This window comes from Anser anser (genome assembly GCF_964211835.1).
Source record: "Anser anser genome assembly, chromosome: 5".
Classification (NCBI taxonomy): domain Eukaryota; kingdom Metazoa; phylum Chordata; class Aves; order Anseriformes; family Anatidae; genus Anser; species Anser anser.
The window spans coordinates 11,545,634-11,571,743 of record NC_139725.1 but is presented as its reverse complement, the minus strand read 5'-3'; the positions used below and the strand labels follow the sequence as shown (position 1 = coordinate 11,571,743).

The window sequence follows — 26,110 nt, the reverse complement described above, 5'->3', positions numbered from 1 at the left end:
TCCTTTCCAGACGTGAATTTGTGATGTTGCTAAAAGGAGGAGTGTTTGTCTCGAGATGTAGTATCATAATTGTAAGAAATACTTTGTTTATACTTAGTAAGACAAAATCTTGTATTCCAGTCTGTCACATACCATGGATTTCTGAAGCTTTGTGAATGGGATTAATGACAGCACAGGGTTTCAAAATCATTCTTTTCCAATTTAACTCACAATAGTGAAGCCCTTTCCCAAGATGGTTTCTGGAAGCTCCAGACCTTGTTACGATGGTATTCAATAGGAGCACAGAACTTCATACTTTTTCACTGTGCATTTTGATTTCCTTCTAGAACCCAAATGCAGATTAATTCAATAACACCTTTTCAGAGGATTTTATACAACATTATGTCATTATCTTCAGAGTGATACGGCTTGAATTGTTTACACAAAGTCAAGATATTGGCACAGGCTTCTTTGTTTATGTTGCATTTTAAGCAGTTATGCTGACAATGATGAATTTATGAAGCAACGTGATCACTAGCCACATAACATTTACCTTTAGACTACTCAGAAGCTACAGCCTCCGCTCAAAGATCAGACTGAGGCACAAAATTTAATTCACTGTGTTCTTCTGTTACTAAGGTAAGAACTTTCAAAACCTCTTTCGAGAGGCCTTGATGAGGATCCCTAATCCCTATAAAACTATCGGCAGTACAGTAAAAATGCTGAGAAATATTGATGTTTATTATTTATAAGAGGTACAATTACAGGAAACATGATTTCTGGAAATCTCTTTGTGAGATGATCCTTCTCTCTGCTCAGTAAAGAAGAACAGTGGTATTAACATGAGGAGGACTGCCACCAGACCTTCTGTGAAAGGTAACTTCCTGCCAGTTAAGGGACTTGCTCCAAACTCTTACTATAGGTAGGTGGAATTTTGTAGCTGTTTCTACTTATTTAGGAATATTTACACTGTGTGTAACATTTCTGACGACAAAAACTGAGAAACAGAAAAGGAAATGTCTTTTCCTTCCCCTTTTGGTAAAAAGCTCAGCCTAGGTTCTAGACCAGGACATTGTATTGTGTCATGCACCTCTTGTGAGGGAAGTGACCACTTTGTTCTGCTCATGGTATATTTACAAACCCACCTGCTGAGACAAAGGAAGTGCACCTCTGTGTTCCAGTATGGTGGCTTATAACCACTCTAGTCACTATTTCAAACCAAAGAAAATCCAAAGTATTGTACGGAAATGCTAATACCTCCCTAGTTCACAGGAGTGTGTGGGAGATTTATTAATGTCTCTGTATTGCCTCAGAGACCTAAATAACAACTGTCTTCTAGTAATATACCTTCTAAGAGGTAGCAGTTTTCAAGTATAATTGTGTGCAACATTTAATTAATAATATCTTTCCAATCAGATTGCAATCACAAAATATTTTGTGGTTTTGTTTTTTATTTGTTTTGTTTTGTTTTTCTTCTGAGGCAAACAATAATGTTTTACAAAACCAAATTTACAATGTCAGCAGTGATTACACGAATGGCAGAATAGATTGTAACAGAATTAAATCGTAAGTCCTATGAGCAATATGGGAACGTCTCCTCACATCTAATGGTACTTACAGAATCATCACTAATGAGGGGATTTTAAAAGGGCCCCATGGTACAGATCGAAGTAAAATCTTGAGTGAGCGTTGTGATAAGACATAATTGTTTGAGGAACATATTCTGGTATCAGAAATATATACCTGCCAACAAGCTACTGTTCCTCTTAAGGTAGATCTTTGGAGCTCATCCAGATTTAAAGTGGTACAAGGAAGATAAAAATCAGGTTCTGATCCTTTTGCATCAAAATACCTGTAAGCAAAAAACTCACAGTGGCATAAATTAGAAAAAAAAAAAAAAAAAAAAAAAAAAAAAAAAGGAAAAGTCCAAGCTGAGGGTCTGAATACTTCAAATTCAGTTCTCCTATCTTCCTGGTAAAAATCAGCAGTAATTCTGTTTCAGCTGGTCTTTGATTTCAGAGAGGTGTTAGTGAAGCACTGGTATTGCTTGTAATCTGCAAATATTTTGTGCGGATGATAACAGTATTATTTCTTGCTGCCAGTGAGCAGTCCCACATAAGAAGATTTAGGTATACCTGAGAAGGTTGTATACCAATAATCTGATAAAAGGGATCAAATTCAAGTTTTTTAATGAAACTGTCACCAGCAGATTCACAGCACATGGGAAAAGAATGTGACCTTCCCCAGTTAAAAAAAAAAAAAAAAAAGTTCCAAAATCATGTACATGGTACATGTCATTTAAATTCTTTAGTGCTACTTCAGCTGCATGGTGTGAGGGATGCGTTGAATTTTCATGAGTGGATTTCTGGCTGGTAACCAAGTCTTTGCTTTGGCAGTACCTCGTGCTTCAATTATTTTTTCTTCCTAAATTTGTAGATGAGATTGTTTTAAGTGAATTGAGTGGGTTTGAGTGGTGTTTGGAAGCAAGCCTTATCATGTTCTCAATGCTACAACAGAATCTGAAGCAATACAGGCTTCTTTCTAGTATGTGCCTCTATCCTGGCTGGGAGAGAGGGCTGTGGGGAAAGGCACCGAGGTAGCTCACCTAGCCCCAGCTCATCTGTAGTTGTGTGACACTGTCGCTGCTCGCGGGTTTACAGCATTGTGACAGTATTTGCCTTGGATACAGTAACAGCTGCACACACGCTCCGATAGTGTTTTTTGGTTGCTATTCTCTCTTCTGTAGTTTGTTCCAAATGACTAGTCATGTCATCCATACGTAGACCATGAAATGTTTGCCTATCCCGGAGCTCTTTGTTATTGAATGCCTGTGTGGTTATATGCATACACATATAGATTATCCATGCACTTCAATGAAGGGAGGCTTGGAGGTTCTGCAGCACATCACACTACTGCCCAAATACAAAGGAAAGAGCAGGGGTTTATCTGTGCCAAACACAGTTGAAAAATCCTGTTTTCTAATGATGCGATTGATTGATTGCTGTCTGATGAACTGCAAATCTGCTTTTTTTCTGTCACAACATCTGAAAATGTATTTGATTTAATCCAATGCTTCTTTGTACTCATTTTAACAGATTCCCTTTCACATGTTTCAGTGTAAAATATGCAGATCTGTTTCCCTACCTGAATATTATGCAAAATTCTCATCTGGGTGCTGGAGTGTGCAGTCTTCACTACTGTTGTGCTTTCAGACTCAGAGTAGGCATATCTATTTTCAATGTTACTGATGATAATAATTACATATCTTAAGGTAAGCAGTAGCTTTAAAGGTAAACTTTTACCTGTCAAACTAAGGGTTAAGAAAAAAAATCAGTAGGTATTTTAAAAGTACATTTGCAGCTGTAAAGTTTTTTCAGCCTGACCACAACTGTGTCCATTTACTCACATTTGTATTAAATCATTAGCTAAGTAACTGCACTCTTTAGCCACATATATTTTGTTTTTCAGGGTAGAAGATATCTTTGAGAACAAAGTAAGTACTGCATGAAGTCATCCTGGTGAGTAGGCAAAAATATTGTTTGTTAGAAGCTGCTACAGGAACACGACCAGAACTTTCTCAAAATCACAGGCAAACGTTTCACGTGTAGTGCTGGGCAGTGTGCTTTTGCATTGCTTTTCTTTTTCCTGCCTGCACAGGATAGGAGGAGTGTGGAGAGTGGTTGGACTGCTTAGAGAAAACGTTCTTTAACTGCTGCTTTGGCTCTTTGCTTATGCATGAGTTACCTCTGGCTGCAAGTGTGGTTGTGGGAGGAGGTAGGAGCTGTTGGTGCAGTGTGCTGAGGGCGGCCGTGCTGGCACCAGAGAGGAATGTGCGGCAGCGGTGGCTGCAGAGGTCCATGTGCTGGTGGGTCTGGAAGAGACCCTCATAAACTGTTAGCAGCAGCAGGGCAGCAATCATGTGTTGTTTCTTCTCAATGGGTGAAGCAAAATAGAGAAATAACCATGATCCTCCCCGTCTCCCTCCAAAATAAAGAAAAAAAAACTTTGGCAAGTATCCTCTGCTGGTGCCTTGGCAATATTAGAAATGCTGGGAGTGATCTGCTTTTCGTAGTGTGTGGGAAGACTTCCCAGGCGGGGTCTGGGACTGGATGAATGCATAACAAAGCATTCCTTAAGTCAGTAGGGTAGTTAGTGATGACAACAGGTATTATACTTTTTTTTTTTTAATTGAACTATTTTTAATTCTACTAAAAACAAAACCCAAAGTGACTGTTCCCTTCTTTACAGCCCATTCTTCTGTCTTGATTCATTTACTGATTCTCAGGCCTTCCCACCGCTACAGTCTTCTAACTTGAGCAGTGACCGAGAAGATAGTGTGACTACTAAGCAAAAGAAGTATTTGCTTTCATGCCAATAAGAAAAGGAAATTTGGAACCATAACTGATTTTTTTTTCTTTCAAAAGTCATATTTTTGTACTAGTCATAGAAAACTAGTATTATTGTGTAGTTTGGATCTCAGTCTCAAAAACAAAACAAAACAAAAAACAAACAAAAAACAACTGCCTGTTAATACTGAAGGAATCCAGACCAAATCAATTACCTAACTTGCAGGTGCAGCACCCTTTATTTATTTATTTATTTATTTATTTATTTATTTATTTATTTATTAAGACCTTTCACTTAAATATTTATCCTCTTAGGGAATAAAGGAACTGTATCTCTATCATTTGTAAGAATGACTTCAGGCTGCCCCTGATCAGGGTCTGTTCAATGCCCTTTTTGTGTGGAGTTCACAGAACCACCTCAGCATCCTCTGAAAATGCAGGCGTCTCAAAACAACCCTTAACAAGAATTCAGACATCACTGGAAAACATTTAGGCATCTGTAGGATGATTTAAATCACAAATATTGGCTGCCTCTTCTATGTGCCTGCCAAGTTCAGAGGCATTAAACTGAAGGTTTTCATTGTTTTAGTATTGTTCAGTGCAAAAGTTCAAAGCTATCTGTATTTCCGACTTAAAACGTTACAGAAATGTAAGCTATATGGGATTATAATATACACATACTATATTCTCTACAGTTAGGAAAAGAGAAATTATCCCTGATGACCTTTTCACTTCTGTGTAGCCATCTCATTCTGAGTCAATATGTGTGAAATTATTTGACAAATGTTGTAGCAATCCCTGAAAATTGTCCCTTGTATCAGTAACAAAGCAAACTTGTCCAGTGTAAGTAGTATTATCTCAAGTGAATTTAAATGTATGCCATCTGTTTTGGGTGAGTACATACACTACAAGAGTAGCAATGAGAAATGTCAGTCCCACATGTTCAATAATTATACCCCAGATGCACTAAAATTAAGAGATAAGCTATAGAAAAGTATGGGATTTGAAAATACGCTTTTTTCAATGGTCCAGGGGTTTCTGTGATGAACTTGTATTATTACTGACTTCTGTGCTGAACTTGTATTATTACTGTTGGTAAGAGTCCAGTCTGACACTAGAAAGATGCCCAAATAACTACAATTTCTGCAGGGAGAGAATAGGCCAGGAAAACAAGGGGACGTGTGGAGTGGGCCTTTCCCTGCGTGTCTGCAGTGTGGGCTGCAGAGAGCCCCTGGCTCCCGGGGCAGGCTGAATGTAGGGAGGCAGGGGGCCGTGAGCCCAGCTGTCCTCCGAGGAGAGCAGCGTTTGGGTGGTTTCAGGAGGGGGCATAGTCCAATTGCTGGTCTAAAAGATTGATGCTTCTGGTACAGGCCAAGCTCAGCGTGACAGGACTGAATACACATCTGAGCCTTCATCTGAAATAATGGGCTAGAGATATCTAACTCCCTCCGTGGGAGTTTGAGAACTCTGGGGAGGCAGCTGATGCTGGAGACAGATGCACATTTAGAAAAGAGTGAAGCATGGTGCTTGTGCTGACCTACTTTCCGTGTTTTTACTCTGAATTTATGCGAAAAGGTGACCAATTCTTGTGCTTAAGTAGGAGCAGGAAGGAAATTTACTAGGAAAGACCCTCCTGCCAAAAAGCAGAAAAAATCTAAGTAGAATCACATTAAATCTTTGTCACTGAGCAGACAAATACAGAAGTGAATACATTATGCCATTTTTAGTTCATAATGGGTATGCCATAGTGTAGTAGCAGTGCCAAACTTATAATACTGGCTTTAAAACAGAAAAACTAGTGTAGCGCTGTGCCAGTAAGTCATAGTGTGGTCTAACTGGGCACCATGACATAACATAAAAGTGCATCCAGAAGCATTTTCCACCCGGAAAATATGTGCTATCCAAAAAGTATCTTTCAATAAGTGTAGTCAATGTGAAATAAATTGACTAGCAAAATGTTAAATTAAAAAAAAAAATGTTGTGTGACTGGTGTATGTGATTATCAGATCTTAATTTGAAAAAGCTGAATATTTGTGATAGCTTACAAATAAGAGTATTAGGACCTTGAATGACAAAGCAGTTTAGGTAGTTCAGAGGAAGACAAAAGAATTGCAGAGTGGTATAGTAAAAAAAAAAAAAAAAAAAAAATCCTGGTTAATGGAATTTGCTCTGTATATGCAGTGATATTCAGTAACTGAGGCAAAAGAAATCATTATGCCAAAGCTTGCAAATGGAAGGCAGAGAACCAAATGGAAAATAAAGCATTATGTCAAAGCGAGCAGTAACTCCAGAATGAGATTTCTACATTTTTTATGACGTGAATATACTGCCTATAGCAAAAATAACTGGTTTATTAAGCTCAGGCTATCACCAGATGCAAAACAAGAGGTAACAGTTCACAAACTGGAAAGCCATTATCAAATATGTAATGGGACATCACTGAATATTTTAGGTTACAAGCATTCTTTTGGCTTACTGCATGAGAGAAAAGTGGAACTGAAGTCAAACAAATGAAACTAATATTACTTAATGTTGGATATACAGGCATTGGGCAGTTTAAATTAGAAGAGGAGTGTGCAAGGGAAACACACAGGCTGAAGAGACAGGTAATATAAACACAGGCAATGATGCTTATAGCAAAGACAAATGAATTCACGAAGCAGGTGACACTAAATGTGGAAGTGATTTATAGGAGACACTATTAAGAAAACCAAAAAAAGTAGTCCAAAGGAGTCACTAAAATATGCCACAAGATTATTAGAGTTTTTAACATTTCTTTAGAATATGGGCACTCAAATTTTGACGGTGCTTCAGCCTTCTATGCTGTGTTTTTGTTTGAAAACAAACTCTGACAGCACCTGGTGGCTGGGTTGTGGTAAGTGGCTGCTTACCCTGCTGGCTGTGAGGGGGTCTGAGAGCACAAATCTTGGAGCTGCAGCTTCCCGTGCTGGGGGGATGTGCTGGCAGGGGGCACAGCACTTGGGTGCCCTTTGCTGCTCCCCAGCCACACTGTGCATGAGCAGAGCAGGAGGCTGGAGCAAGATGTTGCTGTGTTTTAATATAGATGTGCGGGTAGAAATTATTTACAGAAGACAAGGGGGAGAGAACTCAGTTTATAAGATTAATGAAGGTTTAGGATGCCTGGGATGAGTGCGGTGAGAGGGGGCTGGTGCTGGGGATGGGAAAGCAGAGCCGACAGCCAGCAATGTGGCATTTCCTCACCACCCGGCTGGAGTTGTGAAGGTAAGATTTATTGGTGAAGCTCAGGGCTGTGAGTAAAATACAGCAGGACTGGGATCTTGAGTCTCTGCATTGCTCATTTCTTTCTAATGAGCAGTCAACTCGCTGAGGAAACCAGTGGCTCTATTGGCAGTTTAAAAGTGATTACTAAAAACTCGAACCTTTGTAAGCCTCCAAATTAAGTTCTCGTTGTAGTGTTACCCTCCCCATCCCACATCCCCACCTTCATCCCTGGTAGAACATGTCTTAAAGATTCTGCAGGATGCCTGGGACTTTACAGTGATTATATAGTTGTTCCCAAGTTCTCAAATGTTAGATATTTAATGAAACAGTACCACAAAATGAATGCCGAGGTCCCCAGATGACCAGGGAAGAACAGTAGGGCCCCTGCAAGGACTCGTGGATGACTTAATTTAGGCAGGTAAGCTGAGCAGTCACTTCTGGACAGACCTATGCAGAAGGAGAACTCTCCGGAGCAAGGTCAGTGTACGATGCTATAAACAGCACTTCTTGGGCCTGCTCCCATCAGATGATAAATAGTAATAATAAAATTGCTATGTAGGATCTAATAATGTAATATAGCATATGATCACACCTATACATTTGAAAGATAAAATATTTCTGATGTGGGTGAACCTTCACAGGGAGTTGCAACTTAGCTCTTTCTGCAGAATTTCTGTATAGCCTAAACATTTCACTCACTTAAATAATAAGGTAATTAGAAACCTTTTGATAAAACATTGTCTTAGACTTTGTAAAAGAAATTGTTTGATAGTATGGCAGGGGAGGCTTTGCTGCAATAGAGGATGCTTTGCAATGATAGAAGCAGATGGTTTACAGAGTTACTGAATAAGAACTGATTATTGATTTGCTATCCTCTAACAACATCAATGTTGAGTGATAATGTACTGTACTGCTTGTTACAGAGTAAATAGCCATTTTTATATTACTTGCTTTCTTGCAAATTGGCTACTGGCAGGGAAAGTAAAATATATGGCTGCTAATATCTTGAAGCAGTGAACAAATTGCACTGGGGGAACATCAGGGAAGCACTGCAGAACACTTGCTGATATTTACAACTTCTGCCTCTGTCAGAAGACTCAAAATCAAAAGTTCATGAAGTTTCTAAAAGCAGATATAGTCAGGGCCCTATTTTTTTCCCTATTTGCTTTCAACACATATAGTTACTTTAGAAAAATATGAAGTAAGTTCTATTTTAGCAGAACTTGAGAGGACAGTCAGGGGATTTTTAGCAGCCACAAGCATACAGTGATGTATTAGGTTCAGTATTGTTTCCTTGCCCAATTTACTCTCTTGGTTTGAAGAAAAGAAAATTCTGGAAGGTTAAAAATGCAGCTAGAAGCGGGAGCGATATTATAACTCAAGGTGACTGTGTAGCATGTTTAAATAAACATGCAGTAAATATTTTGCCTCTTGTATTCTGGTAGCTTTTATTAGCTGCTTAGTTGGGGCTGGGGGAAGGGAGACCATGATCTCTTGACAAGGTTGTTTTCACTCAAGCTGTCGTTCCTCTAAGCAAACAGGCTTCTTACAAGCCAGTGACACATGCCCACTGTGAGTTATGCACCCAAACTCTGTGGTGGACACATGGTTGCTAATAGGTTTTTCACTATCAGTTTAACTCAGTGTTTGATCATTGCCCCTTTTGTGGGTTAGTCTCAAATGTGCTGGATGCAAGTTGGAGACTCTAACCTGCCCCCCCATCCTCTCTGCCCATCTGTCCACAGATGTGGCTTCCGGGTCCAAAAGTTAACAGCTTCCTCTGCCTGGTGTGGGCATTGCAAAGGGTTAAGCTGGCTCAGAGTAAATATGGGGGAGAAGAAAAAAATCTGTTTTTGCAAAAGAAGAAAGGATCTGTCTTTTCATGATACTAATCGAGGATGAGGACTCAGGGTCTTTTGATCTTGCTGTACAATTTCTTCTCTGGTTTTTAAACACGGTGTTTTTATTTACAGCTAGCTCAGGAAGGCACAGTAACCTATCCTCTTCACACACAATAAAGCGAACACATACAAGTTATTAGGGCATACTATATTTACTGATTAGGTAATAACATGGCAAGGCAAATAAAAGATTTTATGACAAATTTAAATAGCACGGGATTAAAGTTCAGGGACTGGGGATTAAGAAAAGGGACTTCATCTGGTCATGGTAGATAGTGGCCATTAAACTGTCCTCTGGGAGATTTGCTGAGCCTTGAATAATAGTAGCATATTTGTGTGTGCATGACTTGCCACACCTTGTTTTTCTGAATTGGATGCAGTCTAGAGCAATTCCTAAGGTGTGCCTCCCTCCTCTGCCTGCTTCCCACCCCCCATTGGCTTTCTTTGATCTGTTTATGGACTTTTAAGTGGAAAATATAGCTTAATTGACTGCTTGTACTATATTGAACGTAGTGACATACCTAAATCCAGTTAAGCAGGGGAAAATAATGAATACCTACTCATCCGTAAGGTGCATTACTGTCAACATTGTCCATCCTGTTTTCATTTCTTTGTGTTTGCTACAGTGACTGTGGTATAGTCGGGTGAAGGGACAACTATTCCATAATAAATAGTGTAAAAATGCTTTGTGCCTAAGACCGTGTTTCCCTGTTTTTGTATATTTGAAGTGCTCAAGTTCATAGAAGATCTGGTTGTGCTAATTAGAATACTCCAGCAAAACCTCTGCTACTGGAACCACACTGATAAATCCCAATGCATTTTCTTTAAAAAAGTGTTGACTCATTTCTTGAGTGCATCTTTTTTAAGCCATGCAATTTTTTGAAAGTGCACAGGGATTTATTTTGAAGCACATCTTGACTTTTAATAAATATATCAAAAGTGCTTTAAAAGATATCATAGCTAATTTTGCTCTCTCACAAATCCATCAATTTTTATTACCTTTAACAAACCTTTTTCTATGAGAGAGAGGAAATGGTTCAAATCTCTCTGTGGTACGTTTTCCTTTCAATTTTCCTGGTAGTCAGTGTTTAGGGGAAACAGTGCTCAGAAAAATCTACCAATATATCAACCATAGAGGAAGGATGCAGAGAAATGGGTTGCTTCATGACAACTGGAATAAGTGGGGTAAAGGCACAAGGTAAAACAGCAATGCTGGAACAGCTTTCTGTGTACAATGTCACTTTAGGAAACCCACTTCATGTGGCTGGCAGATTGCTGTGATGGAGAGGTCCAGGACTGAAAAACTCTCTATGGGAGCAAACCTGGATTTAGTTTGTGTATGAGCCTCTTGCATTTCTCGTGTTTCCTGGGCTTTCCTTAGTGTTGCTTATGTAACAAGAGAAGTACCTGCAGTTCCAACTCCAGTGCTTGGGCCTTTAATGGCATTCAGTTAATGCTTGGCAAGTATGATTATAACAATCATTCTGTTGCTTAATCCTCACCAGTGCCAAGGGTTGTTAGGTAGGGACTGCAAACAAGATGAGAAATTGGAAATTTTCTATGCTGTGAGCAGAATGGGAGAATCTCCAAGTGGCTTAATTTTTGAATCTTTTTTTCTTTTTTCCTATGGTAAATGTTAGATTATCAAACCAAGTGTCATCCCCCCCCCCCCCCCCCAAAAAAAAAAAATAAACAAAAGAGCTCTAGCTGAGTAATCTTTTCACTTAAACCTTGAGAAAATTCACTGGAAAATGACAGTACAAGCTGCCTGTTGCCACAGCACCAAAATGGACACGCAGAACTGTGTAGGTGTTTAAGAAATAATATGAACTTCCCCCCCACACACCCCATATGTGCACCTAAGATGGATCTTCAAGGCGTACGTGTGGGATTTCCCACTTTTCTTCCCTTCTGAAAGCTTTGTGCTCCATTGCGTAGTTCAAAAGGGGAAGAGAAAAGCTTTGCTTCATGGAAAGCAATGGGGAGGTGAGTTAGGAGCTGTAGTTTTGGGTTTGCCACCTTCATGCTTCCAGTCCAGGCCAAATAGCTGCAGGGTTTCAGAGCTGCCAGTCTCTGCAGCCGTTGCAGGCAGTATTTGCAGCTGTATATGGCCTACGAGAGGTGCTGGTGCAATCCCTGGAAGCCTTGCTCTAGCATACGGGAGCATGCATGTAAGAAGGGAAGGCAAAATGCCAGAGAGATTGTTCCTGGGAGACTGGATACCCATCTTAATTTGTGCTCAGCAGTTTGGGAGGAGCTCTGCCTGCAGCAGCGAGGCTGTGATCCGCAAGGAGAAAGCTGCTTTATCAGGCATTGAGCCTCACAGGGCCTGGCAACGTTTCAGTGTCATCTCACCAGTGAGATAGCAGTTTCCACATATGAAGCAGACAGCAGCTTTAATGGAAGGCATTTCATGACAGGGAGCTTTAAAAGTTATTCCATTATCCTGTAGTTACACAATTAGGATATTCTGTAGCATGCAACATGCTCCAGTTGTGATGGCTGCAATGTGTCATCGCTTTCTTCAACTTACAGATAAGATGTGCCAGAGACTGATATTTCTGGGTAGCACATGTGCTTCTGAAATGTCCTTGGATTACCAAAGTTGCTTTATATACAAGGAAATCAGAGTAAAGTGTGGGATACCTGAACTAATTACCTAGAAATGGCAGCCTGAGGCTGGCTGAAGCCTGATCTGATTAGCATTCTGTGTCAGTGCTGGCAAATGATGAGGAACAGAAACTAACAGAGCAACAAAAAGATGAAAGGGAAGTGCTTCCTACCTGTCATTCAGACATTTCTCCCTAATGAACCCCCTCTGCAGAACTCGCAGCCTGTTCAGGAGGTGGCTCACTGACGGGAAGCAGCGCTGGGCAGTGGGGTGACCATGTGGTTTAGGGCACGTGGGCACCTGCCAAATCAAAGCTGCATGTCCACAGGGCTTTGGGAGGCAAAGGGGTACAAGGGGTGGTGAGACACAGCCCAGGCTGGGCACTGGTGGGCAGCCAGAGTCTGGCCAGGGCAGCCAGCAAACATCAAGGACTTCAAGTGCTTGCTGTCCAAAATCGGGAGGTAAGAAATGCAGTGTCCTTTGTGAACTAGAACGCCATTTCCACCATTAGTTTCTAAATCTAATAACCACAACTTAGAATCGCTGGTAGCTGGGGGGGGAGGGGGGAAAGAAAAAAAGGAAAGAAAAAAGGCCCATGCTTTGTGCAGAATAATTACTAATTTATTTAAAAAATAAAATCAAGGCTGTCTGTGATTTGGGTCTAATTTCACATTTATTTTTCATAGTTTGTTTGCTTAGTAGCTTCTACAGTAAGACAGTGATTAGTTAAATCAGTTATACATAAATTCAAAGACTTGTTCTTCATTTTAGATGCTCAGACTTAATTGGATCTAAATCAGATTAAAAAGTGACTTCGGAGGGAAAAATACCCCCAGGCATGAAAAGATGGTGGTTTTTTTGTTGTGTGTTTTTTTTTTTTTTAACTTATCACTTAAATGGCAGTAGAGATTTCTATCTTTACAACATTTATTCCCTGATACAGCATACAATTCTATTTAACATTTAAAGAAAATACTTATATATTAAAACATTAGCAGTGCAGGGTAGGAGGAAGACAATAACTTAAATTCCTCAGAATAAACAGCTTCTTAGTCCAGAGTATTTTCTTGAGATTGTAATGGAAATTTGAACTTAAATGTTATGAAAGGAGGTCATTCTACAAGTTTATTAGAATATATTAATTGCTGTGAAATCATATAATGCAAGCTGTATTAAAACTGTGGAAGAGTCTGCTCCTCTCTCGGGAGATGCCCAAGCAGATCCAGCAGCAGAAAGTTTGGATGAAGATGGAGTAGATTTCATTGCTGGAAGAGTGGGTGGTTGTAGTTTGGGAGCTCTAGAAACATCTGCAAACCCAGCAGAGGAAGATCCTTGTAAAGGAGTAGGGCACATCCTGGCTGTCAGAGCACAGACTGTGCCACGGGGCAATAGCATTTGTTGCTTGGCCTTTTGCCTAGCTTGCTGACTGAGAGTGTTTTTGGCATTTGGACAAACAGGTCAGCTGTGGGATCAGCTGTCTCCATGGCTTACCAGGACCCTTGTGAAGCAGAAGATGGAGGACTTGATGCAAAATCAGGTACTTAACCATATTGTGAGGCTGGGGGAATGTGTAGATTTTGAAGGAGTGAGCAGAGATTGTTATTAAGATAATTCTATATCTGGAATGATCCAAGGCTGAGCAATTCAAGCCATCTCCCCCGAAATGTGTGTTCTCGAGGCGGTTTGACAGAGAGTACCACAAAGATGAGAAAGGCAGAAGGATAGCAACCATTGACTCCAAATGTCTATGTTCATCTTTCTCATCAATTATTTAGACAAGAAAGATTTACATGAAAATTAATCATTAAATTTTGAATTGCTTCTTTACATCAATAATGAAAAAGCTGCATCAAATACAAACAGATAAAGAGAATAGGATAAGAAATCGTCCTTAATACACAAAAGGAGAAGTAATATTTTAATGAAACTATAAAGCTCATTACTGCTTTACTAGAAGGGTTACTGTCAGTGACCTAGAATAGAGAGCTTTATATGCTGAACATGAAACCTCCTGTTTAATCTATGATATTTGATGCTGGTATATTAAAAATTGTGGGCTGGATTCTGCTATATTCCATAAAACAGTACTTGTTGGAACCACAATAATTTTCATAGTCAGAAGGTTGTCTTTTGAGTGTGTGTATACAAAATTAACACGGAAAACGTTGAATTCCAGCAACATAACTTTAAAAAATTTTTAAACCATTTCTGTCAAGTATATTTCAGTCTGAGAGTAAGCCTGCAAAATGCAAGTTCCTTGGTAATTTCCAAACTAATGTGAATTGCTGTGATGATATCTTTAATCTAAAAATGCTGGGAGAAGGGCTTGGTACGCTTCTTGTTGCGCCAGCTGAAATGCAATAACCTAAAATTTTAGCTTCTTTTGCCCCTATTTGCCAAGTAAATTTTTTAATGCTTCTACCCAGAAAAAAAAATGACTGGGAAGCATGAAGAGTGTGCAACCTGTATGCATAAAAATCTGCAAGTAAATATAATGGCATCATTATTTTACTGTGTATTTACATTATTGTTTAAATAACATCGTGTTGGTGTTACCTTTAGGGGTTTGGCATGTTCAGTGATGAGAAAGCAGCAAACTAAGTCAGATGCAGCATTGAACCGAAAAGCATTGAGACCCTGCAGTATTTTTGGTAGGTACAAATGCTTTTCCAAATTCCATTGCTTTTAACTTGCTATTGGATCTTTTCAAAGGCTTGTGTGTAACAGAGCTGCTTCCAAAAGCACACTGTGCCCTACATCTGTGAGTATAACACTAAAGAAATGGTGAGCATCACTATGGCTAAATAACTTAGATAATGTGGATGTGTCTAGGGGAGTACTGTGTAATTATAAATTGGGTAACAATGCAAGCTGCTCTGGTGTCAGTTCTGTTCAAACCTGGAAGAAACCCAACATCAGGCCCAGCAGCCAATCTGTACATTTGTGCAAGCTGATTCCTTCGGCAAAAAGTTTGAATTTTGTCATCTGGAATGAGTCTGAGAAAGTGCATTTTGATATGGGACTGCCCTGCACTGAGATTTTGTCCTCCCTTGCCTTCCCCTCCTCACCACCTCTCCACCTTTTCCAGCTGTGAGCATTTCTGTGCTCTCAAGGCCTTTCCCAGGCACTGCCATGGACCTGCAGTTAGCTGACCACAGCAGCTGACAGATGTGAATTTTGGATCAGCTGACAGGATGGACTGCTCAGGAAGAGCATCCTTAGCCTGTCCTCACTCGTGAGGTGGACAGCAAGACTAATCTGTCCTGTGCAACCCTCGCGACAAGCTGATCAGGTCAAGCAAGGCCTGGCTAGAGTGAAGGCAGTTTCATTAACATTAAGCCACTTCACGCACAGTTCTTCCCCCACGTAGCCATATGAGGGAAGTGCTTTGTTTTCACCCCAGGACAGTGCTAGAATAGTTGTCTAGATGCTCTAAAGCAGCGTGTATACGTTCAGTGCATCTGTGAGAAACCAACCAGGGAAGTTAGGAAGATATGCACTACTCCCTGACCTCTTCCAACTCCTTCATTTAATGTCGACCTCATTTTGATATGGGTTTGTCTTGCCATTTCTCTTCGTTATTTCACCAGATTGGTACCTGTATTGACTTAAAGGGAAAACAAGCATAAAGTCAATTGCACTTGCTGTAATTACCTAGCTCTTAAAAGGAAAAGACATTTATTTAATTTGCTTTGCAACCTATGAGCTCATGAGGTTCATTAATTTTGTAGGAAGTAAATAAGTTCCAGTGTTTTGTTCTGGAATTTATCGCTTTTTGTCTATTTCCATTTTAACTGGTAGTTCAAGCTCTGCATCTTGCTTGACTATGCTCTGTGACAGACCACGTCTGGGCCTTTGCAGCCTGGGGGACACTTGTGCAGAAAAATTAGAGGTATTTGTTGCCTCATTGCTATTGCAATTGGTACTGCATGGTTCCAGGAGCACAGGTAGCAGGATTGCATTTGCAATATCTGTCTTTCACTGATACAGGGGCAGGCTTCTTGGGCATGGATGCTAGTGGTCTTGGAATTCTTGCCTCTCTCACTGGGTGGCATGAGGAGTGCTCATGGGCATGTCAGCCAGACAGGCATCTTGTAACCAGGAAGAGAAAAGTGTAGCCTACTTGTCTGCTGTCTTCTAGCAGACGGGAAGCACAACTGGATGAAGAAGCTTCATTTAAAAGAGTAGAAGTTCTCCTGAAGCCAATATATCAGGAGTGCTGGGGGGGGAGGGGGGAGGAGGGTGGGATATGTTAGATATTGAAGATCATTTCCCATTCTACTTTTTTAAGTAGAGATAAAAATGCTGGCTGATTATCTTATTTCTATAAACTTTTTGCCTTTTTTTTTTTTTTTTTGTTTAGTATATTATTTTACCACCCAAAGCAAATGCCACACAAAGAGTTGTGGTTAGGAGGCTGGTTCTTTATCTCAGTCAAAATGTCTCAGTTAAAAAGCTATCAGTAGGAGATAATAATAAATACATGTGGCATTTGGCTAGATGAATACAAGTTTATACTAAACAGAACATATTCCTGAAAAGAATAATTGCAACTAATTAGAAATCTCCAGTTATGCTTAGAGTTGTAAGAATGTGAAATCAAATTTAATTATGCAAGGTCCCAGTTGTGCCAAAGGTGTTATAAAGAATATCTGTATGGAAACATTCAGTATAAGAAGATGATTGGTGCTATTATTAGCGTGCTCAGTTGCACATTTTCTTTATAGTAGTTTAAAATTTAATGATGGTATTTGTAGGGCTAATTACTGAGAATCTGCACAGCAGACATTGGGGTAGCCATACAAAAAGCGTCTGTTTTTGCCCTGGTAAGTTATTGATGACTCCAAAGCGAACTTTGACTAAACTCTTTGTATTAAGTCTATGTACAAACAGGTGCTTGAAAGTGGAAATACCTCTGTTCCTTTGCAAGCCTGATCAGTGAGCATCGTTCCTTCACTCGTGCATGCTAGTAGAGGACTGCCGGCAAGTGTCAGCACTTCCTGGGTTCAGCAGTAAGCTGGGAGATGTGCCAGAGAGCACATCTCGGGTGATAGGAATGGTCTGGAGACAGGGAGCAGGGACATGTGGACAGAAAGGAAGGCAAGCAGTCGATATTCATATAAATATTCCTTCATAGCCAGTTTTCTAGGAATGGTGAGAAGGAAAGCTAAGGCATCAGGTGTGGTCATAACAGCCCAAGATAAAATCCTGGTGCACAGCAAGGATATTGTGCATCTTGGGCCTGAGGACAAGGAGTTATCTGGGCCACCCTGAGTGTGAACCAGGGGCTTTTCCAGCAGCACTCGGTGTATCCTGATCCTGGAGACCATGGTCTCCCATGGAGAAAGCAGTTTAGGAGACACTGCTCACCAGTGTAGTTGTGGAGGAGAAGTGATCTTGAGAAATATGCTGTGATATTAGAGGAATGTGGGAAGAAAACTTGATGAAAGCCCATTATTTTTGGAATTGACACAGAAGTCAGGTATGGCTCCTGGTTAGGGCTGTGCTGCCTAAACGGTTTTCCCATCCTCTCCTGGCTGCTCAGCCACATGTAAGGAATCTGCTCCCCCTTTTCCCCCCCACAGCATCTCTGAAGGCAATGCTAACAACATGGGTGAATTAAGCTTTCAAAACCCCACAAGTCTTCCCACTGATACCGTCAGGCCCTGTGAGGGTAAATCTTTTCTTCTCAGTTATGAGAGCTTTCCTTTCAAAGAGTGCTGTGTGATTCCCAGCCCCGGAGATGTCTGGCTGCTGCCAGTAACGATCCCCACAGGCCACAGCAAAGCAGTTTCGTCTTTCAGCCCTCCTGGCCCGGCACAGAGGGACCATCTCTCTCCTCTTCCACCTACCTCAAAGGTAATCACAAGGCATCCATCCCTCTCAGTACCACTCCTCTCCCCTGCCTCGCCAGCTTCTGTGGAGGTGCAGCTAGAATTGGGACTGCAGATCTCTGGGTTTGGGTCCTCTGATCTGCTCAAACAAACCTGAGCAGTGAGAGGAGCTGTGCTGCGGAGCTCAGCCTTGCCCTGTGTGTTCCCGGGCTTCGCACTTGAGTAACTGGGGGTCAGCCAGGGGAAGGCAGAGAAGCACAACACAAGCACTTCTCCCAGCTGATCTTTCAGCCTTGTTGGAAGAGGAGGGTCATTCAGCTGGATCAAGGGGTCATTCCTGCTACTGAGAGTGACTGACAGGAACCTGAGCTGGGATTCACTTCTTGTATCTCAGAAATCTACAGCTGAGCTGGGCACGCCAGGCTTCCCTTATTAGTTAATGGAGAGGATTAGGTATTTTTAGGCATGACTCACCTGTTCTATTTTAGCTCTCTATTTTAGTGCATGATGAATTGTACTTTATCCATTAACTTTAAAGAGTGTCTAATCCAAGTAGCTCAGATGTGGGCCTGTTAATTGATTTATTCTGTTGAATTCTACCCCCGTGTGCCAAGGTCTTTAAAGCATCAGCTGAGTTCCAAGGCTGAAGCTGACACAACCAGAAAGAGAGAGGCAGTGCAGAAAGCTGCTCTTTGCTTGGATTTTTTTATATATTTTATTTTATTTTATTTTTCCAGATAGTTGCATCTCTTCAGGTGTGATTGTTGGTAGCCAGACACTTGAGTTGGCTATGGTCATTTTGTACTCCGAAAGGTACTGGTCCTCCTGGTTTAGGAGCAGTGCAGTCTCCTCCACCTGTACGACCTCCATCTATCTGGTAAGAGAAAGAGGAGTTCCAGCTGCTTTCTCTCTGAAACATCCGCTTTCCTGTGGACAAACCCTTCCCTCTCTTGATCTATCCCTGCCCTCCTTTTCCTCATTGCCCTCTGTCTTGACCCCTCACGATGCAGCCAAAACTGACAGTTCTCTGCAGCTTCTCCGAGGCTGCCACCTTCCTTACCTTTTGCTGAAGTTAAGCAAAGAGGTTCCCTGGTACAGGGGCAAGAAGAGCTGCTGCACCTCTGTAGTGCAGCCAGTGAGACCAGCAGCAGCATGCTCCGCTCGTGTCCCGTACCCCTGCTGCTCCCTGCAGAAAAAGCTGCAGGAGGGGAGGCTGGGCAGGGGCTTGGCTGGTCCACAGGGACTCCCCAGGGGCGGTTCCTGTGCAGGGGCCAGCCTGGGACCAGACCCAGGCAGCAAAGCGTGTCCTCAGGAGTGAAGTATGGAAATGATGAAGCACACCTTGCGTAGCTTATCGTGCCGACAGAAACAAGGGCATCCTCCTTCAGCTTCCTGAAGCTGACATGGGACAATGCCGTTTTCCGTGGGTGGAATTGACACATGGCACATCACCAACCCTCTGGCTGCGTGGGGAGCTGTACAAGCTCCCTGATGACACTTCAGGCTGCACACGCGGGCAGCCGCTGGCTCCCATAGCCTGCCTCACGAAGTGCTGGAACAATCAGCTGGCAGCACAATGCTGGCTCTCCCAGTGGTGGTCTCTGTAATGACATTCTTGGGGTGAGGACCTGAGAATATAAACTAGGGGTAGTTTATTTGCAGAGTGAGGAATGAAGCATTATTGATAAATTCAGGTGCCTGATAGAAGAAAGGTGGAAATTCTCATTTCCAAGCCTTGCTTGTAACCTGAATGTTGGTGCACCTCTTCCTTCCCTTGCTCTGTTGTCTGGAGGATTTAGCTTCATCTTTTCTCACCCCTTCTCACATCACGTAGTTGTCGGTGGCTGAACACTCTACTTGATATTTCTCTGCTCTCATTCTTGGCCTGTGTGTCCATACCAGCTGTCTAATGATGGCACAATCATGAGCTCTGAGGGCTGTCATCCCTAAACTCATTTTTATTGAATCCAGTACCTGCTCTAAACTGTCATTACATGCACACAAGATGAGTTTCTGCTTGCTCTCGTCCCAGTTAACACAAGGAATCCTGGCTGAGGAATCCTGAGCACGGTGAATCCCCCTTTGGTTTGCTCACCTTTTTGTACTCTGATTTCAGGCCATTGTTCCAAGACAGCTGAAGAACTTGGCCTGTACAGGCTCGTTGAAGGCTGGGGTAAGCATTTTGATGAATTGCAGAGTCTTTGGATAAAGGACAAACCCTGATACGGACAGAAGGCATTTGTTCTCTACAGGAGAAATGTAGATGTCCAAGGACCTGTAGGATGCAGAGAATTCATTTTGTTTAGCTGAGACTTCATTAATCTGAGTTCAGGGTGCGTGTCCGGCTGTTGGTGTACAAGAACGACAGTGGTGCAACTCCCAGCAGGCATTGTCTCCCTTCCTTCTGGATCTTTCCACAATAGAAAGGAAAGATGGCAGGAAAATCTTTCCTGCCGTCACTGAGCTTCTTCAAGCTCCCTGTGCTAGTGCAAGATGGTCCTGTAAGATGTCGAATACTGAGTGCTGTGTCCGTGTCCTGGGACCATTTCCCAGTTATTTACTTCTTAAGGAGAAGAGAGTACACACGTGGCAGGTCCTACCTCAGTCAGCTGCTGCACATCTGAAATATGTCCAGATGCTAGAAGAACTTCTGCAGGGTAGCATTAAATATATAACATACAAGTTGTTTGGCAATACAAGTCATTTGGCACACTCGGGGAGCTATGTCCTACAATTCTTTCTCCTTTCACTTCTTGCGTTGTTAATGAAACAGCTGCTCTTTGGTTTCAGGCTTAAATATATTTTTAGATTGCTTTTATGCTGCTGGCCCTTTGAAATGCATGAAGTGCTGTGAAAGAAAGCCATTGCTGGGAGGCAAGAGGAAGGCCTGTAGGTGAAATCATGTCTTGTAACAACGGTCTGAATCTCACCTATTCATCTCATCTCTTCCTTTGTTTCTGTAAAGGGTCTCGGCTCCCTTGGGCACACGGTTGCATGCCTTTTCTGCCTTATTTAAGCATTACAGTGATATCAGCCAAGGTCCTTCACTAGCACAGCACCAGCCACTGGGTTGCTCCTTTGGGGGCTGTTTTCTTCACAGCTGGGAGCTGCAGAGCCCGTGTGGTCTCAGTGCATGGTTCTGCTCCCACCATAGGAAACGTGCTGGTCCAAAGAGAACAGGGGGTGGAGGAGCTTGGCTATCAAGGAGAGAAGCTGGAGAACAGCACAGGAAGAAGGTGGGTATTAGGGAAAGCTGTGGATGAAACAATGCATAGGGCAAGTAGGATTTATTTATTGGCTGAGCAGTAAGACCGCGTTTCTGTGAGCTGATGGATTCAAATTGGGATGTCACATGTTGCATTTGCGCGCTAGGGTTTCACGTAAAGGGGTGTGGGTGGGCAAACGAAGTATAATGATCTAAATAGTCAAGTTATCCCAATGATTGTGGATGCCAATAGAGAACCAAATCCAGAATCAATTAATTGGTGTATGCAACTCCTCTGTACACTATGATATGACCACATATGTTAGGATTACTGTGGTTTTAAAGGTGATATAAATAATTGCATAACTTCATTAGTTATTTGCTACCTACAATGAATTAGTTCAGCGCTAAACTACCTTAAGCAGCACTTCCTTACGGGATTTACAATTTGTAGGCTGAAGGCCCAGCTGTGTCTTAGCTGACAGTAATGAACATGCTGTGGCTAATTGAAGTGGGAGGTGTCATGGTTGCAGTACTCAGCTGACTCAGTGTTGACAACTTAGTCATTTCTTTAAAAAAAGTCAGGCTCAGCACATTTTAGATGACTAAAACAAAACAAAATTATTTTTGTGTCTTGTATTCCAAGTTTTAGGCTCCCAAAAAAAGGTTTCCGAGCTGACAAAATAAAACCTTTTTTCCAGACCTTTTTTCTCGTTGATGCAGCCATCATAGCCACCTTGAGGGGGAAGAGGACTTGTGTTTGCTCTGCATCCCTGCACTGACAGTGTTTTACTGGAATCTCTGTCACCTCCAAAGTATCAGTTAAATCCTGGCTAAAAATAAGGAGGCCTCCATGGAGCAGGGTTTGGTTTTCTTTTTATGGTAGAAAAATGCAGTTTCGCTTTTGTGCTACAGAGGAGATCTAGCACTAAAGTGTCTCTGAGCAGCGATGGTGGCTACTGCTGCAGTCTCATACAAGCTTGGTTATGGGTAAGTCTGTAGAGGGGAAATGAGAAACAGGCTGTAACACTCGTGGTGCCCTATGGGCTCTGCGTGGGTTCCGCGACTGATGAAACTGAATTTTAAGTTGGATTTTTCAGGACGTGTTTATGCAGTATTACATATATTGTAGCTAACAGCCATGGTTTCTCCTGTCTAGAATAAAATCGTGACACCTGTATGAGTATTTGCATGCTCGCTTACACAGAAGACTATGCAGTCCAGAATAGTTGGGAAACACAATCCTTCTGAAAATTATCAGTTCTAATTCTTAACTGCTTTTCTTGTCCCAGCTCCCAGTATCTTAAGAAAATTATAGGCATTTACTATCATCCCACAATGCAGTTGAAAACACCATGGCATTAAAACAGTGTTGGACAAATGGGATATAAGGTCTAATAAAAGTGATCGATGGGAGCAGCTGCAGAGACAGTGAATATGTCTGACTTTTTTTTTTTTTTTTAATAAATAACAGTGGAATAAAATAAATTTGTATTTTTATAATCTTTTGTTTGACACTATCCCCAGCATCAAGTCTGCTTTATGTCATTGTGTAACAGTCAAGAGAGACTCTCGTTTTTATAAATTAATCTAAGGTTTCAGGCCATACATTTCTGAAGCTGACATAGAATTGCAAGAAGAAATACCAATAATGGTTTTTTATTGACCACCATCAGAGATCATTGCAGCTGGGAAGGGGTCTTGACTGTCCTTTTGCCGGTGAGCTCAGTTTCTTAGAGGAACTGTTTTGCACAGAGAAGGCAGATTAATGAAAACTAAGGCTTCTCTGAAGGCCAGCAGCTGCCTGCTCATGACTGAGCTGGGCCGGTTTTGTTCTATTTTCCCCGGGCGTGGCACCAATATCTTTGCATTTTAAGTAGTCAGCCAAATAATGGCTGGGAATTCAAGCCAGAAAGCAAAAGCAAGTTGATGACGTGAAGGGAGAAAAACAAAAGAAAGAAAGGCACAATGAACTTGTGTAATGTGAGAGAAAGGGAGGCACATACAGGAGAGGAGGAACTGGGGTACTGCTGCTGCATAAAGGGCATGCAAGGAGCAGCGTGCGGGGTGTGGGTGCGGGGTTGGGGCTGGTTAACAAGGTGCTGGAGGCAGAAAGGGGAGCAGCACAGCGGGGGAGCTTAAACCATCTGCTGCAGTGACACTCCTGTACCCACAATTCAGTTGGAGGCCAAGGGAAGGAGCTGGAGGAAAAAGATGTGTGTGCAAACAAAACCTGAGCTGTAGGAGCACAGCGGAGCACAAAGGCCCGTGAGGCCACCTCCTCTGGGGCACGAGGATGTGCCTTGCCCCAGCTGCGGTGCTGTTTTCCAACTGAAAAGCTGAAGACCAGTTGAGGAAAGGGAATGCGGTGAAGATGTACCAAGGGGAAAAATGAGGGGGGCCTGGGCAGAGGCAGGTGGGAGCACCCAGGGTGGTACCCGACCTCGGCCGTGCTCACAGCAGATAAGGGCAGAGAAGGAGCGTGCAGAGGGGCTGGGCCTGGGGACGATGAGCCCCACCACGGATGGCATCCCTAAAATAGCAGTTGAGAGTTGACCTCTGTCAAACCTGCCCAGCACTGGGACAGAGGGACCTCAGGAGAACACAGAGACCCAAACTGGAGCTGTGTGTAACGCACACCAAAGGGGATGGAAACATGGAGTGCGAGGGTCGCAGAGAGAGGGCAGCAACACGGAGCTCAGCTGGCACCACCGCACCGTGCCAAATACGCAGTGTAAAAATCCCGTAAATGTTAGTCAAAATATTAGACCTCACTTGACTTATAGTAACACCATGAGTTAATTGGTGACCTCAGATGAACCCAGAAGCCCCCAAAATTGAGGAGCGGTGACCTCAGATGACCCCCAGAACCTAAAAAACTAAGCAGCGGTGACCTGGGATGACCCCACAGGCTAATTGGTGACCTCAGATGACCCCATAACCCCAAAAATTGAGGAGCGGTTACCTCAGATGACCCCAGAGGCTAATTGGTGACCTCAGATGACCCCAGAAACCCCCAAAATCGTAGAGTGTTGACCTGGGATGACCCCAGAGGCTAATTGGTGACCTCGGATGACCCCAGAACCCAAAAAACGTAGCAGCGGTGACCTGGGATGACCCCCCACAGGCTAATTGGTGACCTCCGATGACCCCAGAAACCCAAAAAATTGAGGAGTGGTGACCTCAGATGACCCCACAGGCTAATTGGTGACCTCAGATGACCCCAGAACCCAAAAAACGTAGCAGCGGTGACCTGGGATGACCCCAGAGGCTAATTGGTGACCTCAGATGACCCCAGAACCCAAAAAACTTGGCAGCGGTGACCTCAGATGACCCCAGAGGCTAATTGGGGACCTCAGATGACCCCAGAACCCAAAAAACTTTGTATAGGTGACCTCAGATGACCCCACAGGCTAATGGGTGACCTCACATGACCCCAGAACCCAAAAAATTGAGGAGCGGTGACCTCGGATGACCCCAGAGGCTAATTGGTGACCTCAGATGACCCCAGAACCCAAAAAATTGAGGAGCGGTGACCTCACATGACCCCAGAGGCTTATTGGTGACCTCAGATGAACCCAGAACCCAAAAAACTTGGCAGCGGTGACCTGGGATGACCCCAGAGGCTAATTGGTGACCTCAGATGACCCCAGAACCCAAAAAACTTCGCAGCAGTGACCTCAGATGACCCCCACAGGCTAATTGGTGACCTCAGATGACCCCAGAAACCCCCCAAAATCGAGGAGTGTTGACCTCAGATGACCCCACAGGCAAATTGGTGAAATCAGATGACCCCAGAACCGAAAAAATTGAGGAGCGGTGACCTGGGATGACCCCACAGGCTAATTGGTGACCTCAGATGACCCCAGAAACCCCCAAAATTGAGGAATGGTGACCACAGATGACCCCAGAACCCAAAAAACTTTGTATAGGTGACCTCAGATGACCCCAGAGGCTAATTGGTGACCTCAGATGACCCCAGAACCCAAAAAACTTGGCAGCGGAGACCTCAAATGACCCCAGAGGCTAATTGGTGACCTCAGATGACCCCAGAACCCAAAAAACTTGGCAGCGGTGACCTCAGATGACCCCCACAGGCTAATTGGTGACCTCAGATGACCCCAGAACCCAAAAAACTTGGCAGCGGTGACCTGGGATGACCCCCTGAGGCTAATTGGTGACCTCAGATGACCCCAGAACCCAAAAAACTTTGTATAGGTGACCTCAGATGACCCCCACAGGCTAATTGGTGACCTCAGATGACCCCAGAACCCAAAAAATTGATGAGCGGTGACCTCAGATGACCCCACAGGCTAATTGGTGACCTCAGATGACCCCAGAAACCCCCAAAATCGAGGAGTGTTGACCTGGGATGACCCCGGAGGCTAATTGGTGACCTCAGATGACCCCAGAACCCAAAAAACTTGGCAGCGGTGACCTGGGATGACCCCACAGGCTAATTGGTGACCTCAGATGACCCCAGAACCCAAAAAACTTGGCAGCGGTGACCTGGGATGACCCCCACAGGCTAATTGGTGACCTCAGATGACCCCAGAACCCAAAAAACTTGGCAGCGGTGACCTGGGATGACCCCCACAGGCTAATTGGTGACCTCAGATGACCCCAGAACCCAAAAAATTGATGAGCGGTGACCTCAGATGACCCCACAGGCTAATTGGTGACCTCAGATGACCCCAAAACCCAAAAAACTTGGCAGCGTTGACCTCGGATGACCCCACAGGCTAATTGGTGACCTCAGATGACCCCAGAAACCCCCAAAATCGAGGAGTGTTGACCTCAGATGACCCCCACAGGCTAATTGGTGACCTCAGATGACCCCAGAACCCAAAAAACTTGGCAGCGGTGACCTGGGATGACCCCAGAGGCTAATTTGTGACCTCAGATGACCCCAGAAACCCCCAAAACCGTAGAGTGTTGACCTGGGGTGACCCCACAATGCTAATTGGTGACCTCACATGACCCCAGAACCC

General features: G+C 43.0%; 1 protein-coding gene across 3 annotated transcripts; it reads left to right on the top strand.

The window, feature by feature from the left end:
- Positions 1–86: 86 nt before the first annotated feature.
- On the top strand, positions 87–22,677 carry LOC310900308 (uncharacterized protein). 3 transcript variants are annotated; one of them, XM_083838081.1, is made up of 7 exons: positions 87–3,472; positions 13,538–13,617; positions 14,643–14,731; positions 18,652–18,791; positions 20,031–20,087; positions 21,069–21,150; positions 21,821–22,677. In XM_083838081.1, exons 3-7 carry the CDS (start codon positions 14,662–14,664, stop codon positions 21,835–21,837), a joined length of 366 nt encoding a protein of 121 aa, XP_083694207.1. In that variant the 5' UTR covers positions 87–3,472; positions 13,538–13,617; positions 14,643–14,661; the 3' UTR covers positions 21,838–22,677. The 3 variants fall into 3 exon arrangements, with proteins under 3 accessions (XP_083694207.1, XP_083694206.1, XP_083694208.1); XM_083838080.1 differs by lacking the exon at positions 87–3,472 and adding an exon at positions 11,136–12,541; XM_083838082.1 differs by lacking the exon at positions 87–3,472 and adding an exon at positions 11,136–12,541 and having other exon boundaries at positions 20,880–22,677.
- The last annotated feature ends 3,433 nt before the right edge of the window (positions 22,678–26,110 follow it).